The sequence below is a fragment of the Streptopelia decaocto genome, assembly GCF_964273445.1.
Source record: "Streptopelia decaocto genome assembly, chromosome: 3".
NCBI classification, from domain to species: domain Eukaryota; kingdom Metazoa; phylum Chordata; class Aves; order Columbiformes; family Columbidae; genus Streptopelia; species Streptopelia decaocto.
Genome location: NC_138656.1, coordinates 1,904,428 through 1,922,368, shown reverse-complemented (window position 1 = coordinate 1,922,368; position 17,941 = coordinate 1,904,428). Strand labels below are relative to the sequence as shown.

The following is a 17,941-nucleotide window of genomic DNA, read 5'->3' as shown; positions in this document are numbered from 1 at the left end:
TCTTCCCACCAAAAATGAAATTAAAGTGATTCAACCTTTTTCCAAATCCCTCTGTCCCTTCTCCCCACGGTTTCCAAGCCATTCTTTTTGGACGATAAGGAGTTTTCTCCTATGCTTATGTTTTAAAGGATTTATTACATGTGGGCTCCTCCACCGGTTTCCTTCACCACACACATACTGATTTTTCATATGTCAACTACTGTGGGAAGCAAAGACTTAGGGAAAGAGTTGACTATCGAGTGTGAAACATACGTTCCCATGAAAATAGAATCAAAAAAGAATTCTTGTGTGACCAGTTATTTGCAGTAAGATAAATTTCCTCTCTTCTGACATTCCATTTTTCTTAAAAATCAAAATGGGGTTGAACATGCTGGAACAGCACTTGGGAACTACACGTGTTATCTGCTGACCTACAGCCCCCCAAGTGCTGCCAGCTCACTTGTTGCTCCTGGCAATCGTCATTCTTATTCCCACTCAAGGACTCCGCTGTTTGGTAAGAAAACAGCCCAACAATCCTAGTTCAGTGTTTTCTGCATTCTACTTTGAGTCTCTCTCCTGTGTATGTACAAAAACTAACATAGGATAAACTTGTATATGGATTTATCTTCTTTTCCACATCTTTAGCAAAGAGGGTGACTGAAAAAACATATTACACTCTTTTCATTCAAGATACTTAAGGACCAGAACTAACGTTAAGATGCATTCAACAAATCCGTAGAGTTCTGACAGTTTACCCTCAAGATTCTGGTGCTTATTGCTTCAACATCTTTTACTGTGATGAACGTGGGGTCACAGCACTGGGATCCAAAATGCTCATCACACCAGCAGTCAGCAGCTACCAAAGCAAACGCCAGGCAAGTCACTTGGCTTTTTTTTAAATCTGAGATATTAAGAAAAAAGCAATTTTCAAAAGAAAAGTCTCCGATAAATTTAGAAAGACCTTTTTCATCTATGTGGAGTTCCAAAGCTTTGCAGCTACCACAAATTTCTGTTCGCCTGTCCTTTCACTCCATCCTGCTAGTTAAGCCTGGCTTGGATGGATTTTTTCACACGGCTGTTCACAGGCCAACTGTTCAGAAAGAGGAGTAAACACAACTCTTTCCATTGACTTAAACCTCACCTAAAAGTGATGACAGGAGTAACCGCGGCACAGCCAAAGCTCATCCAAAGGCTGCACAATCCTGCACTTCTCTCTCCACAACTTCAACAACCATCACCTGTCACTTTTCCCCATCTAGTTCCATGTTCCTAAAAAGCAGTTAAATACTCCATGCAATTCCTTAAGAGGAAAAAGCTCCAAAGCACAGCAAAATCACATTCACAAAAACTGTGACTCTGCATTATCAGAACAGTCATCACTCTACCGTTATCTCGTTAGCAAGCAAACACTGCTGGCCTTTAGCTGTCACCAAAGTGATGGCAAAAGGAACCAGGCAAAAAATGGTTCCAATCTCCAGATATGGAATCACTGCTCAGGACAGAACAGCTCGAGTGCTACTCACACGAAGTTGCTGTGTTGCAGCATTCAGTGTAGCCTGGTGCACAGTAAGGATGGCTCACACACCTTCAGCACATTCATTTACTGCAGAGAGGTCTAATTTCCTGCCCTCCAGACAGTAACAGATTATAGTAACACTTGTATTTCTATTTACTCTTCATTTTTCTTATTTGGGGTTCACAGTTTAATTTCTTGACCTACATCCAGTAAAAGGTTACAATGACAAAACTGTGATAATCCCATCCTGTAGTTATAAAATTGGTTAAATACATTAGTACTGTTTTTACAGGAGAAAATTCTATGGCCCTGCAGAAAATTTTACAAGCAAAGATATTTAGACAAGTGCTACATCAGAAGCAGCACCATATGTTCCCATAGTTCAGCATGAAAGACAAAATGCCTATAAAATGAAAAGCAATGATTTTTTTTTTTTCCCCAAGAGCTACTGCCCTGAGAACTTAAAAATATGCACTTATTTCAAGTAGCAAATAATCAGACCAATCTAATTAAGAAGGAGATAATTAAAAGACTAACAGGTTGCTAAATCATGCCCAGGACACACAACCTGGTGTTTGCTCTAGTAAGATTAAAATAGTAACAATGCCAACGTCTCTTGAATCTCTGCACAGGTTCGAAACATTACACTGCACTCAGCCCACATGTCATGGTAAGAAATGCCATTAAACCCCCTGCTCAGCATGGCAGGGCTGCTGGAATCGCAGTCACTTGCCACTTGTAACAAGAATTGTTACTGCAGTCCTGTCATCACACATCACCCACTGGAAATGTTGGGGCTGTCACTGCGGAACATCAAAGCCTGGTTCCCCACTGAGCGTACATTACTATGGAGCTTTAAATATGATCGGTGCCATTCATAAATGTTTTTAGAAATGACTCTTCTCCCGTGACTTCGTACAGGAAAGCTCCATCTTTTGGCAGACAGCAGAACCTGTGCCCAGTCTGCCCTCAAACGCAGCCGCAGCTTCACGTGACCTGAAATCAGCATTTCCGACCGCAGTGTTTGCCAGACAGCAGCACAACCACCTACCCGCATCCAGCCAAAAAATCTCCAAATACACCAGTTCACCAAGTTCTTGTCTTCCACATCTGCCAAGTGACACAGATGTTGAGGCTGGGACTCGCCATGGAGATGCAGATGTGCCCAGCACCGCTTCCCCTCACCCCGGCACATTCACACCGCCCCACACTAGCAATTGATACCAAGGCTAAATGACCATCCTGCCAAAGTATTGTATTCTCATTTTTTTAGTATATAAGAGCTTTCATTTTCAGATTTTCTTTGGATGAAAGATGAATGCTCCTTTTGGTCGCACCAGTTAGCAATGTGGAATCCCCAGCTGACAGCTAGACCATGCCTCCAATTCCTATCAGCATCTCGATTTCCCAAATAAAGATAATGACAGTTACACAACTAGCCTGCAAGATTAAAAACAGGCCACAAGAAACAAGATAGCAAAACGTAGCTTCCTCTGCTAAAGCCGTCACTGCCACTTCGTGTTTACTCAAAATCTGGACTCATTGTAAATCACTTCCTCTACATGCAAAGACACCTTTAAGCACCCCCGTAAATGCAAAAGGTACATTAACAACTTGTAGCACACCTGCTGTACACACACACACACACACACAAAATATAATTAAAATGAGCTTTGCTCCTCACTGGTTTGGTTAGCATAATTCAGGAAATCCAGGAAGGAAGGAAACACTGCTTCAAAAGTTCATTTTGAAAGGAAACACATTGACAATGTTTGTATGAAGCTAATTGTTCATAAAGGTGTTTTCTAGGCACGTAACCTCAGCCCCAATTTTTACACCACACTCAAAACAGACTTATCTAAGAAACAAGCTGTTAGAAAAGCAAGGAGGGGACCTTCTGATGGCTTTTGACAGCAAGCAAGTGAGCAAAGAACAGCCGTGTCCTCCCCTCCTCGGCTGGGAGCACAGTCCCCGCTCCCAGGTCACAGTGCTGCTCCGGACCCTTCAGAAGCTCCCAGGACTCGCTGAAACAAGCGCACACAGCACGAACCGGAGCAGAAGGGTTTGGGGCAGCAGGTTGGCCTGGCAAGAACAGACATGCTGCAACGGCAATTCCCAGAAGGTGCATGAATGTCATTAGTCTGATGACCAACATGTTAGAGATTTTCAGTCTTTCCCTGTGCCAGATGTTCATGAATTCAGCAAAATTTGACCATACCACAGACACACTCAGGCTTTGGAGCAGTGAAGAAACTCTCTCTCGAAGAACCTCTCTCACTGTGTTTCACCAGCTAGAATAGGACACGTTTAATCCTGAGTAAGCACCGTATTGACAGCCCTGCTCACCAGGCGAGTAAACCCACGGGCTGGCATTATTCATCATCTACCCAGCACAACTATTCACACTCCTGAGGCACCTGAAAACTGCACTGATGGGAAAAACACAGACGCAGTGAGGCTCAGGGCTGGAATCAAGATGCTCCTGGTTCCCTGGGAAACAGCATTTCCTACTAAACAGAACAAAAACATTATCTGGATCCTTCTCACTCTGGGCAGTGAAAATCTTCCATTACAGACCCTTTCCCACCAGCTTCAAAAGGCTCTCGCTTGCTATTCATCATGATTTCTGAGCAGCATCACAAGAACAAATCAATTAAAATCTAACAACATTTTGGAGGTTTTAAAAGCACTTAATTTAGAATGTTAAATTTGAGAGCAAGTGTGACTGGACTGCATCTTCACAGTCAAGACCCTGTTTCTCCTGTAACAGAGCCAATGAATATCTAAAAATCTCTCACTAGGTCTAAGCGACACATAGGATTGATATCTAACATCAATTAACTGAAAAATACATCTGCGAAGTGCACCTCTACCAAACACGAGGCAGACAGAGCCAAGATTTGCTACAACTGAAGTACAGATCTTTTCATATTGATAACACCAATAGATGTTTTACTCTCAAAGCAAACAGAAATGATTTCTCATTCAAACATTCTTCACTAATCCTTCAAATATTCATTTTCCAAACTGATATCAGATTCGACTCTGTCAATTTTCTTAGTTAAAAATAATCAAATAAAACCACCATCAAGCAACAGAGGTGGAACAGAATATGTTGCCCAGGAAACTGACTCTCAGCTTCAGTGCCTGCCGCTCACATTTCCAGGTGGCAACTGATTGCATTGACTTGTCATTTAAGTACAAAACAATTTATTTAATTTGGATTGTTGTAGAGTTATCACAGAAGAGGGTCAAGCAAATCCTTTGTGCTACATCTCTTTTTGGCCTTCCCCAAGTATCTTTTTGGTATTCCATGGGTGGAGGAGTGGATGTAATTGCAGCAGGGTGATCAGTCCCAGGAGGTCACAGTATCCAACTCGTTCTTGACGACACCAGGACGGTGGAGGGACCTGAGAGGACAAATCTGAGATCCAAGCTTGCAAGATGGTCTCAGTCACTTCTCTGCTGTCAGGTAACCCAGCAATTCATTGTCGTCAGCCTGAATACAACTCAGTATGCTCTAAAAGGTTAAGAAATGTTTCCATTTTATTACTTTCATAGAGAAGGTAAGATATACAAATACAAAGACTTTCATGCTAGAATTAGGATTTCTTTTAATATGCTCAGGATGCTTCTTGTCCTCCTAGTTCTCCAAAATAGTTGCCCGTGCTATGGTTGCAAGCTGTCAAAATGCAGCATTCAGCATTATTCACTGGAATGTAGGTCAGGTGTCAAGTTCCAACAACAAGGAATAGATCAGAGAGTTCTTAGCTCCTGTACCTGGAGGAGACACAGATTCTGGTGTCTTCTGCTGTTTGGTTAAGACTGCAAAGCCTTTGCTCTTGGTGGGGGGAGAGCTGGTTAGGAAAAAAAAATGCTGGAATGCTTTGCTTTCATGTTTTCTTTAAGGACTGAACAATATTGCAAAAAGCTAAAATTCAAAATTTAACCTCAGGTTACTAAAAATCCAAAAGCGGACATAAGCAAGCAAGATAAATGACCGTAATGACAAGTGACTACATTCACGGCAAGAGCACAGATATTTCAGCATGTTCTTCTGTCCAGGCATCCCATTGCAGCGCAAGGCAGGTGTCAGCAAGGGGGGAAGTGCTCAAATCTTCGAAGAAACTGAGCCCGTTACCTCAGAGCATCCAGACGCTTGGCTTCAGTGAAGTGGGTTTTTTCTTCTCTCACAATCAAACAGTATTTTTAGAGACTCATCTTAATGCCATCGGTAATGTTTTCAGACCACAAAAATCGTAAGATGGATTTTTAGCATCATTAAGATTCATCCACTGTAAACCAAAAATAGACTGAGAAACCAAGAGGGGATGTGGGTCACCTGTCAATGCTTTTACCGAGAATTATCTGCTGAACTTCGCAGAAATGGGAGCTACAGTGATGAATCAGCCCTGCAACCTTTGTAAAAAGCAAATATCTTTTCTCTTTGAATACAAGTTACAAGTACATGCTCCAAAAGCCTCAAGCAAGCATTGATCAAGGCAAATTTTCACAATTCACAGGAACTTAAAGAGATGCAGTGAAAGAAATCTAGTGAGTTTTGAGGTCAAACATTTGAGGGAGGGATCTCACTATTGATCAGATTAAAGAAGTTTGATATCACAGGCATAAAAGTTCTGGAATAATCTGGATAACCTTGAGGAAGTACCAAAACAGACCTTCAGAAGACATTCAATCTTGGTTCTTACCACATGCACTGGGCTTTTTCAGCTCTAACCTATCTTTTACTCTTGATAGCGCTTCTTGAACCCTACTGTGTTTGATTAGTCTAAACAACCACTTAAATCATTAAATGGACTTTCACAGATCAGTATTACAAACTTTGTGACCATTTTTCCCCTCTCTAAACTGACAAAATATTTGTAATAATTCAGCACAAAGTTCACATAAATCATGCAGATAGAAAATGAAGGTTGGAAGAAACACGTACTTGCTGAAGTACACAGGTGCTAAACTTCTGGTTCCTTCCTCTCCCCAGGAATGTACAGAAACAATGCAAATATGCCGAAAGCTGGTAGCAGAACTGACAAGTTGAACTAAGCCTAGTTGTTATTCACAGCCTTCACATAACTGTTCATCTCTTAAGACAGCCAAGCTCAAGATAGCAGCTTTCCCATTCACAAGCAATAAATTTCCAAACATTTCCGTGCTGTGCACCAAATGCTCATGGACAGATCTCAAGTCACGATCCTGACTCTTTTTTGCGTATCTTGCAGAATTAAAAGTATTAAAAATAGAAAGACTTAGAAAACCACTAAATGTGCACAGCCTGGTATCTTTAGTGCATTAATTTTTTTAAAGCCTACTTTAGTAGATATCCTTCCCCCCCACACATTGCATCATTAATTTCCTCCCAAACAGATGACTGTTATTACTTGTTCATCTCACTGTCTGTCAGTCCCACTGCCCAGAGCCTCCTCCAGGCTGATCCATCTCTCTTCTCATTTTTTTGTATCCTTCTGTTAGGATACTGCCTGAAAATCCCATCACAAGTGATCAGATTTCAAAAGAAGAAATAGCACAAAGAGGGGAAAGAGAGAAGGGTGGATATTTCTCCTTGTTTACTTAAATATGCTTTTAGATCTCTTGGTTGTGAATGCCCCACAGATTATAGAGGATTCTTAGTTCGTGTACATAAAGGAATCAAAGAACATCACTAAAACCCTTCACAGTACTTCACGTGTGCACTAGCAGCAAAGAGCATATTATTAAGTCCTTGAGGAATATTACAAGCCACAGCTGGAGAATGAGTGTGCTGAAAAATTGCATCCACATACAAAGGAACAATGACCAAAAGAAATGAGAAATTGCCACACTGGATCAAACCAATGCAGTTAGTATTTTACCTTTCTTTCTTTTCCCCGACAGGGTCCAGGACGGGCTGTTTCAGAGGAGACACACAAAAACTTTTGCCATTAACAGCAATGGAACAACACACCAGAGTGAAATTCACCTGCAGTTTCTATTACTCAGAAGCTGATGTCCACCTTAGGCCAAATGAATCAGATCTCTTCTCCCAGCCTCCAAGGATTCCCACATGACCTTTCGTTATTACCCAAAGGCTCAGGACTTGAACTCAGCTTTGTGCTGTTTCACAACAATGAGGGTCTGGCTAAATCTGCTAGTGTGGCTTAAGAGTTTAGTCACAACTAAGCATCCTGTTATTAATACAATACTCCAAACTGCATGGCTTTACCAAGACTCAGTGCCACAGTTATCTTCAGACAAGAACACTGATGGTTACGCAGTGGACTCTTCTACGGATTCCTGGATAAGGTGGTGGTAAAACCCATCATACCACAAGCACTGTATAATTCTGCTTTAATCTTTTCACACGTGTATGTGGTATATCAAGATGCACTTCTTTCTGCATTAAGCAAAACTCAAAGCTCTGCTTCAGTCCCAGCTGATTCTCTTAACACCCTTTAACCACTCAAAAAGTACATGCAGACAAGATTTATACCAAGATCATGACTTGAAGATAATTCTCAATGCTCTCTCAGTAACTATATATCAGTGTATATGACAGTAAGACCCAAGACAAGTTGTGCTTTGGTTTACTAATTAAGACATGATTTACTAGCTCAGAGGCCAATGAATTTTCATTGCTAGAGCCATTTTCTTACATACACAAACTTTAGTATAGCTTATTAAATACGCTATAATTTGGAATGTCTCGCTGCCATTGACTCCTGCCAACATCTATGCCCTTTGTGTGTGAATGGTAGCACAAAATTTTAAGCCCACACTATACTGACTTATGTTCTTCCCTAATTGTTAACCCGTCCATCTCCAATCCCTGTACAACCTCCCCATTGTTAGCCTCCTAAGAAAATAAAATTTAAAAAGAAATAAACAAAAACAAAGAAACAAACAAAAAACCCCCACACCTTTAAAAAAAATCCCTTAATAGACAGAATAGAAAAAGACAGGACACCCTTTGATTAACACACATAATATACCCTACAAGGCTGAAGATCTTAAGCAAGCAGCACTTACCAAGAGTTATTACAATGTTCTAACTCCGCATTATAAGTGCCAGAGTTCAGAGAATTTGACAATTTAATCACTGTAATATTTCTAAGACCATATTTTACCATTATAAAACCATAACACTGTAACTCAAAGCTGTGCAAAGGACTATGTGACAGGAGGTCCTGTCCTCAGGTTAAATGTATTCCCTCCAAGCAAGGACTCAGACTCTCCATACTGGCATGGACAGCAGCACAAGCCATCAGGAAAGCTCAGGTCACACACCAAGTATTGTATATCACTATTAATGACAGCAAATTATTTCCACTTCACCATTAAGAAGCACAACAAACCTACACCTAAACACCATTTTGCTATTTGGCCAGCAGCATGCGAGTTATTTCCAGAGAGGATAGCAGTTAACTCATTGTAAGTATTGTTATTAGAAGTGTTTTCTCTCTGAAGTCATACTACAGTTTCCTCTTTTTACTCAGTGCAGTATTTTCTCATTTTATTTTCCTTATAAGAAACACACTTGTAGCAGAAATTGTTGCAGATGTAAAGCGAGTCTCCCTTCAGGCTGCACACAGCTCTGCAGAAGGAGAGGTGCTGTCGCACTCGCTGTGTCTGGATCCTCGCAGCCCCAGCGGCACACGCAGCGCTGGGCAGCACTTTGACTGCTCTTCATTAATAACCTCAGCAGGAAGCAAAGAGCACATAGGAAAGCCTTCTGATACTTTCCTTTCACACAAAAGCCAAAGCCCAGAGTAAAACAAAGGACTTCTTAAAATAGAAAGTTTACAGCAAATTGCTTAGAATGAAAACCACCACTTAGATTGCAAATGCTGAAAGCACAGGGATTTATAGAGAGGCACTTATAGCCCACATATTTGTGTCAAACTGTCATGGATTCCAGGTTGCACAAATGTTCTCTTTAAAATGTTTTTACTGCTGGTATTTTCTCTTCTAATTTCGGCCATCTTTCTATCCCAAATACCTCTGTGCACGTTACCCAGAATGTGATCACACCAAAAGATTGTTATCATGTTTTATTTGGTTAGAGTCTTTAAAATGAAATACACATGCTTTCAGTTAAGCATCAAGCCAAACTTAGCTCTCGCATCCCATTTTCTGTCACTCCAAAGGTTGAGGACCCCATTTCAGAAAACTGTGTAGGAGAACTCTGAAGTATTGTTTTGTCTAAAGCTTTATAAATCTTATAAATGGAAGCTGGCATGTCCTACAGGAAACAAATACCAAGATCAAACCTTTGAGTGCAGAAAACAAGAAGAATTATGAAAGGAAATGTTCTCATCACATCCTTTATTCCTTCAGCTGTGCCTATGGACCAAAGGCAGCCCCAGACTGAAGAAGTTCCTGCAAACCTCATGACCACTTCAAATATGCATGAAGCCCAAATAATTAATGCATATACCATCTCCTGTAATGCAGGCTACAGCTACACATCATATTTCTGATAGCATTGGAATATTGTATTGCAACTGTTTTAACTTTAGCTTCAGAGTTTGTCAAACCTGCAAATGCTCCAGCTCCACTCCCTGCATCTTCCCATCCAGTCCAAGCTCTGGTATAGATAATTGCATGCTACTGAATCCACCGCTTCTGATTACACGGTCACAATATATTATTTTACTCCTTTATTTACAAAGGAGACAAAATATGTTACTCTTTGCTATTTGTCACTTAGGGTCACAAGCACTTCACACTTGCTGCTCAAATGACAGTCCACAAGTGCTGCAATAAGACTACAAGTGTCCTGCAAAGTAATCACACTAATGTGCAATCAAACATCTACTAGCTAGATGTACTCCACATTTTAAAACAAATTAGGTACAGCCAACATGATATAGTATACTTACTACACGACTTGGGATAAGTATCAAAAACAGCATCCTTTTGTATTCCTCATCATAGTTTAGAGCCAGGTCTCCAAGCCACTTTCTCACGCATGTTTCCACAATTTCACCCTTCCTTACAACAGATGCAGATCAGTTCCCCATCTGTACTGCATTGCCAGGTTCACTTAGACATGCAGACACAGACCATGCAAATTAAGATTTACACATTGCTTTCACAACAAGAACAACGGTCAGCACTTCTACCACTTCCATATTAACTGTTCTTGTCCACACCTTCACAATATCTGACAAAATCGAAACACAAAACCCCACAATGATTCAGCCTTGCTGTGCAGACCAAGCATTTTCCTGAAGTTTAAGACCTGCTCCTCAGAGCAAAGCTGTCCAGAGCTTTACCACTGACCAAGGGCAGACGAATGTCAGTATTAAGCTTCATGCTTACATCAAATTATATAAATATGAAGGAAGAGAGGTTTGACAGCTTACTGCTGAGAGAAGTCCTCTACAAAAATGATTATATAAAGTGCAGGACAGACAGAGCTCTGACTGAAGTCAATAAACAGACTCCCAAATCACCAGCTGTCCTCTCCAGCATCTTGTGGCTTGAGTCCAAATTGCAGATAGTTTCAATACCCTGCACAAAGGATGCCAGTCAACTGAGGTTTAGAGTAACCTCTGCTTTCATTGTACCGTTACTAATACAGCAGAGTTCTTAACAAGACTATATGGACCAAAAAAGGTGTCAGAAAGCCCATCATGCTGGAGGCCAAGAAACTGTAAAGGAGTTTTAAAAATATACACTTAAAACCTTGGATCACCTTTCTACCTAACCAGTGACTGGATTGCTGAACATCATGAGCACAAGTAAGAAGCCACCTTTAGGAAGTCTGGTTCCACACTTCATCCTGCTTACGGCCAGGTCAATGTTAAACAGAAAGAACTGAATGGAGATAGAAATACAGTATTTCATGAAAGTTTTGCAAGACTAACTTTTATAACTTATGCATTACACATCTTCACATAGCTGTCATACACTCATTCATAATTTTCAAATCATTCAAAAGAGAAGACTCTACACTTACCACTTTGGGGTTCATCAGCCCTGTCAAGCATGCACATTTCACTGAAAGTAATTGGGATTGACCCCTACAGAGCAGGTGATTTTAACTGAAGGGATCCTGGAAGTTACTCACAACACGAGAAGTGAGGCCAGCACCGGCACAGAGCTCACTGTCTGCCCCACCGCAAAAGCAGATCCAACAAGTGGCCAGTCCCACCGATGCCAACGCAGCTTCTGCCAGCTGCTCATCAAATGGAAACACATCAACTCCATGCGAGACAATTTACTAAAGCAAAATCCTCACTTTCTTCAGTGCTTGACTTCAAATCTAAATCAGAAATGGGTTTTCAACTATGACGCTGATTTCCTTCATAAAAATATCTCCAAGCACATGGAAGAAAAAACAGAGCAAAGTATAGAAATTCTGCTAAGTCTATAGAAAGTTATTTTTACAGCACAGTAAGATGTTTGAACTTCGTTTTTAATACTTTCATTTGCTATATTTCATTCACTTCAATGTTGTTGTAACTGCTTGTCTTTCAAAATAACAAATTACTTAAATTATGACTGTCTTTAAAAAAGTAATCAATTTCAATCCATGAGGAAACACAGCTCTTAAAAGCTAGGCATGTTTATCAGATATCTTCTAAAACACAAAGAAAACCTGCACCCTTAAGCTCTTCCTTAATTTTTAATTTGTTACAATAAAACTCATGCAAACTCAAAGCTTTGAAAAGCTTCAGGAGCTATCAGATTCATTTATGCTGAGCCCAGCTCTTCATCTGGAGTCTTTTCCAGAGTTTATGAAAAAGGATATAAGAAGCCTTTCATCAATAAACAGGAAACTTTAAAATCTTTCAACCACCAGACAGAGCAGGCCAGGAACATGGAACCGCAACTGGGGACATGCACCTCATTGTCCTGACTCCAAGACAGGCAGGACAAGAAACGTGTGTGATTCTGCCCAGGGACAAAGAGTTTCCATCTACAGCCGCAGAGGAGGATCAAGGCCAAGAGCTGCTCCTTGACACCTTCCACCAACGCTCCAGACACACCTTTCCTCAACCATTTTAATCCACCCAACACCCGCTAGATGGACAAATGGGTACATTCCAGCTAACTCACTTGCTAAAGGAATAATGCAGACACCAGCCTCGTTACCTTTCATTTCAAATAAAATATTATACCCTTTTCCAGAAATAGTCGAAATAGCTTTGAAACTACCTTAGTAAATTTCAAAGTGAGTTTTTACTAAATGTGTTGACCCACCATTCATTCCGTTGTATATACTTCTGTGGTGAGGTGACAGGTCATCCGTTACTTGTCTCCTGAGGGTACCTTCTCTGCTGCTTCCACTGAGATGTTTGAGATGCTCTGGGCTTCCTCCATAGTGTTGTTTGAGATGCTCAGGGCTCGTACCCCTCACTTTGTGGAGATGTTCTGTACTGCCACTCGACGTGTGTTTTTGAAGATGATCTGGGCTGCCACCGCTGTGCTTTTGATGCTCAGGGCTACTACCAGGCCTCTGCTTTGGAAAGTGTTCAGGGCTACTACTCAGAATGTGTTTTGGGAGAGTTTCTGGGCTGCTGCTGCTGTGCTTCTGTTGTTCAGGTGCTTTGACGATGGTTTTGTGATGCTCCGGACTTGGTCCTTTCAGGTGATGATCAGGACTGCCAGAACTCCTGGGCTTCTGCAGGTGCTCTGGGCTGATACTCCGGTGTTTCTGATGCTCAGGACTTCCTTCACCCCGAGTTTTCTGAAGGTGTTCTGGACTAGTACTTGGGTGATGTTTATGATGGTCTGGACTGTCTGTACTTCCTGTGCTAGAAGTGCTGCTCCCGTCACCGACGTCTCTGATGTAGGTGCTTGCTGTGGTTAACTGGCACAGGCTGATCTGGCTGTCGATAGAGCTCCGGCTGCCTGCTCCGCCGCTTTTCTCCTCATCCAGCAACACACACAACTCTTTCAGCTCCAGGTTTTCTTTAACCACTTCTTCTTGTCTCACTTCCAGTTCTTTCAGCTTCTGTAAGTACAAGGCCACCTCTTTGTGCATGACGCTGGCGCTGTACCTGCCCAGCCTCTGCCATTCGCGGGACACCTTCTTGCCTTTCTGCCTGTCGTCATCCAGGAAGCAGCAAAGGTCTCGCAGTTCTTGGTTATCCTCTTGCAGCTTCTGATTGATATCCTTCAAAAGAAAGATAATAATGAGAGATAAGCATCTAAAAGAATTAACATTATATCATTACCACAATACAAGCCAGTGATCAGCACTGCCGTAAATCCATCACCTAAGCACTCAAACAAGGCATAAATAATTGTTTGGGTAGATCTGGCATATTATAACAGTTTCAAACAAACAAAGCTGCTGCCCAGTCAAAAAATAATCACTGTAATGTGGAGCTAATCTTAAAAGCTTCAGAGACTAGCTTCTGATACAGCATAAAAAGTTTCAGGTCCTTAATTAATTTTAATGCTAAGTATCAGAATAATTTAGCTCCCAAACTGGGCACAGATCATAAGCTCTCTCATGATGACCCCACTCCCTTGAGAAAGATGCACCTGAGAATCACTGCTGAATAAAACTGCAAGGTACATCAGAAATCTCCCTTAAATCATTAATTATTAACATTTATACTCTCTATTCCCTAAAGCACATTCACACATAAAGATGAACTTTTGGGAGATTTAAAATATTTGGGTTCTCTTTGATTTTGTTTCAGATTTGCATAAAAGAACCTTGTCAGTCATCATTTAAGCAGAACTGCTTCAACCACTCTGAAATGAAATAATCTGCTTTAATAGATTTTTTCACTCCTAACAAAATGAAGTACATGGTTCCATGCCCTTCTCTAAGTGAGGAACAGTCTGAAGCAAAAATGTTCAAGCTATTACTATAGCAGAGTAATATGCCAAAGAAAACATTTTCAATATTTCATTCTCCTCGTTTTACTAAACTGGCTCATGACCATATTCACCCTTCTCCCATCTAAATATTCATTCCTTCTTATGGATGACTTCTTATGGGAAGTAGAAATGAGCCAAAATTGTTAAAAACTTAGCCTTATGGAAAGATCATTTTAGCCCTGCTCCTTAAGACAAGGAAGCTTTTCTGACTCCACTGGATTTGTGTGCATGCATGCACTGGATCTTTGCCTCAAAATAACTTTGAACTTGACCAATTTCAACCCCGTATTTGACAAAGGAGAAATCTCAACGATGCTACAAGGTCTCCTTAAAAACCTGTGCTGGTGAGAGATATTTAAACTGACCCCCTAGTGGAATACAAAAGCTGTGGGAGCCCACAAGTCATCAGGCAGGAGGCACCATCCAGCAAAACCAGGCACAGCTGGTCTTTGGTACTCATGGACCACTCAGTTCACAGGGGACAAAACAGATGTCCAGACACCAATGCAGGGCACAAAACCTCCTCCCAAATCCCTTTTCAAAGTTCCAGCTGGGGCATCTGAACAAAAGGCGGAAGTTAAACATCACTTGAGGAGCTGGGAATTGAGAGAGGAATTTGTCACTCCTTCCTACACATCTCGCTGTGTTTTGTTACTTATCTGGAAGATGCATAAATCCATATGAAGTCATGGCACCCTTGGAGAAAGATACTACTGCTGTAATTTAACTTACATTTAAAATGTAAGCTTTATGTTTATTAAAGCACTATCACTGGCAGGTCTTTTTTACATCCAGACATCAAACATTGTCAAAAAGAGGGAGAGGACACAAACACACTCATACTTTGCAGAACAGGAAAACCTGGGAGATAGGAACAGTCTTCCCCTATGTGCTATTTATTTTATACCATGCTACTATCGAAGGCACTTTCTCAGTAATCTAGTTGTTTAAAGCCATTCTACAAGTCAAGAACTCTCTTCCAACGTACTCTCACGTAACCATTCACAAGCCCACACTGCATCTCTGTCCCTCCAGCCTCACCTCACTGAAGGAATTTCCTAAAAATAATATCCTTCCTCAAAGCAACAAGATCAAAAAATTTATGTAGTCATACCTACTTTCAAATAACTTTCTAGGTCTATAATACAGGTGTACCTACTACATCAAGGTAATTATCCTTAAATAGTCACACTATCTTCCCAGTCCTCACGATTGGGAAGGAAACATTAGGGACTATGCCTCTCATTCAACAAACTGTTAAATTAAGAAGGGCTACGTTATGACAGACTTGGTCTGCCTCTCACCGTAGACTGCAGAAGTATACAGTCGAAAATGGTTTGATCAGAAATGCATTATCAGATGTCTTTTTCAGACAACCAAGTAGGGATTGGTTCTGACCAACCTGAAACCAAGCCCCAGGGTTTGCCATCACCTGCCATACACCAGCCTGGAAACAACCAGCTCCCTCCAGCAGCCTCCCAGACTGCCTGATAGATAAGTCATCTTCAAACAGTGACAGAAACCAGCACAAGCTACCCAACACCTTTTGAATATCTACAGCTCCGCATATTATTCTTTCACATGCACTTCAGGCGTGATCATTTAACCCCACTAAGAGCCAATGAAGCCTAAGGCGAAAGTGACAAGACTTGAGAGTCTTCATGAACCCAAAGCACACTGGGGCAGAGCATCCAGCAGCCGTGCTCCGCAGCCTGCTGGAGAGTTGGTCATCTCTTCACTGGACACTCCATTTTTAAGCGGGATCAAACGCTATTCACTCCAGTCCACGTTCACTTTTCACGCCATTCTCGGTAACGGCACCTCCCAGCCCATCCACCTGATGAGATCGCTCCCGGTGGGACGGCCGGGGCTACAACTTCAGGGCTCCCACCTTTCCCCCCTCGCTACCTTCAGGCCGCGGATCTCGCCGAGGTGCAGCTGGAGCCGGCGGTTCACCTCGCGGATCAGGTTGCTGTGGTCCAGCATCGCGCTCATCTTCTCGGCCTCGGCGCGGCGGAGGCTGCGGATCAGCTCCTCCTTGCTCCACTTGAGCAGCTCCTCGTCCGACACCTTGGACAAGTCCTCGGCCGGCGCCGCTCCGCAACTTTCCGCCGCCACTTTGGCCATGGTGGCGGCCCGGCAGCCCGGGGACTCCCCTCCGCCGAGGGGCACAGCCCTCCCGGGGCCGCCCCGCCGCTGCGCCGAGGGGAGGGCGAGCCCGGAGCCGGCGGGCAGGTCCGGCGCGAAGGCGGGGGTGCCCCAGGGCCAGCGCTGCCGGCGGCTGCGGCGTACGAGGGAAATCACTGCACGCAGCGGATCCTGGAAACGAGGAGGAAGAGGAGCAGGAAAGGGTGTGGAGGAAGCCTGGCCACAGGCTGGGGAGCAAACTTCCCCCAGAAGGAAAAAAAAATAAGACGGCCAAGACAAAAGAAGACCCAACAAGCCCGGCGCTTTCAACAGGTCAGCGGTAGCATCGTGCGCCTCGTCCCCCTGCTGTGCCAGGGCTGCCCGGCCCTAGAAGCGGTGCCTCTCCCGGTAACCGAGGCTGAGGGATGCCGGCGCGCCGAGTGGGGAGGATGCGGAGTCCCGAGCCAGCGGAGAGCGGCGGATCGGGCCAGGATGTGCCGGGGTGTGCTGCGCGGCCCGGCCCCGCCGCGGCGGGAGGAGCGGAGCGGAGCGGAGCACAACAGAGCGGGGCGGGAGGAGCGGGCGCTGCCGGCGCCACTGGCGGGCGCGGGCCGGCTCGCGGCTTTTCACCGGGGCGCGCGCCACGTGCGGGCCCGCGCGGGAGGGGGGGCGGCGCCGGCCTCGCGCGGCTCGCGGGCGCCACCTGCCGCGCGCTGCCCGCGCCACCTGCCGCGCGCTGCCCGGAGCTGTCCCGGGGGGTCCGCGGGGCACGGGCTCCTCCCCGCCCGGCCCCCCGGCTGCTCCCGGCCCGGCCCCGCCGGCTCCAGAGAGCGGCCTGGCGGCGGGAATAACCGTACCAACACAGCCGCCCTCTCCGCAGCTGCCCCCGCCGCTGCCGCATTACATCACCGACAGGCAGCACCGCCTCGGCGTCCCCCTCGGGTCTCACTGACAGCGCCAACACTCCCGCTGTTCTCACAACGGATCCCGGTCCTCACCGCAACTCTCACGCTGAAGGTCACATGCCATGAAACGAGCTCCCCCAGGAATTAGGATCGGGATATTCATATTTCTTCCGTGAGAATATTCGGCCGCGGTGCTGTGAGAGGTTTACATTTCCCAGTTTGCTTAGAGATACAAAGAGTTGACATAAATCTGCCTTGCGGATGATTTGAGAATGAAACGTGATAATCCATTCATGACGCTTACAAAGAAACATGGTACGATGTATCTCAGGGGCAGAAGAGGATGAACTGAAACTGTCGGGTGAATAATTGGTTGAATTCCCATTTATAAATCCCCCCATTTCCCTGGAACAATCCCCTGCAGGCAGAGGAGGGCGACTCATTTCATAGCCTCTTACTACCTCCAATTTCACAATTTTGTAATTACTTAGCATTAAAGATGATTTCTGATTCTCGAGGGGAAAATGTAAAGTCCTGCTCCTCGGACACACGAGAATTCCCCACCGACCTGCCACAA

General features: G+C 43.7%; 1 protein-coding gene across 6 annotated transcripts in view; it reads right to left on the bottom strand.

Moving 5' to 3' along the window:
* The window catches only part of CCDC85A (coiled-coil domain containing 85A), a 99,745-nt gene that overhangs the window by 43,404 nt on the left and 38,400 nt on the right, over nucleotides 1-17,941 (bottom strand). For 5 of the 6 annotated variants that reach the window (XM_082049088.1, XM_082049091.1, XM_082049087.1 and 2 more), the window contains exons 1-2: nucleotides 16,241-16,777; nucleotides 12,698-13,613 (exon numbers count right to left, since the gene is read on the bottom strand). In XM_082049088.1, the coding sequence (XP_081905214.1) occupies nucleotides 12,698-13,613; nucleotides 16,241-16,459 (1,135 nt within the window). In that variant the 5' untranslated portion in view covers nucleotides 16,460-16,777. Of the gene's footprint in view, nucleotides 1-12,697; nucleotides 13,614-16,240; nucleotides 16,778-17,941 lie in introns of those variants that run through there. The other variant, XM_082049089.1, reaches the window with a different exon arrangement.